Genomic DNA, 1632 nt, shown 5'->3' on the forward strand with positions numbered 1-1632 from the left:
ACAGCAGGTTTCTTGGGGGAGTTTTTAATTTTTACATTGTCCACCGTTTCTTTAGACACATTTCCATTTTGGGGTCCTGAGAAGCCCATCTTCATAGACGGTTTTAAGGATTTTCTCTCGTTTTCATCTCCCACTGTTGGTTGAGGCACATCTCCATTCTGCCCTTCTGATGTGCTCACACCTGCTGCCCCTGATAAAGAATAAATAAAAATAATTATGACAAAGAAGAGATTTAGTTAGAAACACTAAGATATCAATCGATAAATTCCATGGCTTCCAGAACTGGATATTTAGCTTTTTCTTCCTCTTCATGCACATTATTAATGCCACCAACCACTTTGTAGTGTTTTAGTACAACAGAACTGAGTCTCTTTTAAGGAAGAATGCCTACATTGAGTTATTTTCAAAGGAACTTATCGCTCTCCTTAAGAAGCAGGAAAATCTCAACAAGATCAGATAGGGTCAGGCAATGGCAGTTGTCAATTAGACATTTTAAGATTAGATATGTGACAGATGACTGATACGTAGGGGCTTCAAAAGGTTCATTCAAAAATGGGGAATGCAAAGATAATGGAAACATTTCCACAGACTTTTTAAGGCTCCCATGAAAAGGCATGCAGAGCTTATTTACATAATTGCTGCTTCTTATATAAATTTAACATAAAAACATTAAGCTTTCCTAGATGGCAGCGCATTGAGAATTCATTGGATAGAAAAACCACACAATGTCCCAAAATGCAACACACAGCTTCCTTGTTTATATTAAGCAAGGTTATTTAGTACATAAACAAACTGTATTCAAATGGTTACCTAGATTTACCCTTAGAAGTAATGCGTTACTGCACAGTAGGAAAAGGTAAACAATGCAAAATCAAACACAGGAGTTAAACCACAAACTAGGCACCTCCTCTAGAATTTCTTTCAATTACCCAATCTTTGATTATCTATTGGGTGAGCCATTAGCTTCCAATACTGTCCTCAGGGTTCACATCTTATCCAAAAGCTCGATTAAGACGTCACTGGGAGGCTGTCAGGAAATCAGGACTGCCAACGACTTTAGCATTCCTGGAAATCCTTTCAACATGCCACTTGTTCAGGACACAAACATGCAGACGCTGAAAACAAGTACTATCCAAGTCGAGAGCGGAAAAGGGAAGGGAAAAGTCTCCGAAATAAAACCGCACACGGAGATAGAGTGAAGGGGGGTGACGGAGGCTCCGGGGTCAGGCGGGGTGCAAGGTGGGTCCCGAAGCGGCTGCGCTGCCTGAATCTCAGAGGCTGCCTGCTGCAAGCCCGTAAGCGGGCAGCGATGCTCCGAAGGCCAGAGGTACAACTACCGGAAAGCAGGCGTCCGTGATCAGTACGGAACTTGACCTACGGCTGCGCCGGGCAGCCATTCCCCGCTAACAACGGCGCGTGTTCCCAGGGACGCTGCTCGCGCCACAGCCCAGCCACGTGGGGCCTTAAACGACCCGCCCGGCGCCGCTCGGGGCGCCACAGCCCACGCGCGGGCCTTCGCGGCAATGGCCGCCTCCGGGGGCTCGGCTCGTCTCACCCTGTAGCTTCAGGTTTCGTTGCCGCAATTTCTGATTCCGCTTCTCGATCTTCTTGCGCAGGAGTTTCATCGGCAGG

The 1632-nt window shown here is 46.1% G+C and overlaps 1 protein-coding gene across 1 annotated transcript in view; it reads right to left on the reverse strand.

Moving 5' to 3' along the window:
* The window catches only part of DDX18 (DEAD-box helicase 18), a 15186-nt gene extending 13560 nt beyond the window's left edge, over positions 1-1626 (reverse strand). The window contains exons 1-2 of the mRNA XM_045287414.1: positions 1556-1626; positions 1-190 (exon numbers count right to left, since the gene is read on the reverse strand). The exon at positions 1-190 is cut by the window's left edge and continues 140 nt beyond it. Coding sequence (XP_045143349.1) covers positions 1-190; positions 1556-1625 — 260 coding nt within the window. The 5' untranslated portion in view covers position 1626. The remainder of the gene's footprint in view (positions 191-1555) is intronic.
* Positions 1627-1632: the final 6 nt, after the last annotated feature.

This window comes from Echinops telfairi, unplaced genomic scaffold (genome assembly GCF_000313985.2).
Source record: "Echinops telfairi isolate 266 unplaced genomic scaffold, ASM31398v2 ScPeMD7_15;HRSCAF=58, whole genome shotgun sequence".
NCBI lineage: Eukaryota > Metazoa > Chordata > Mammalia > Afrosoricida > Tenrecidae > Echinops > Echinops telfairi.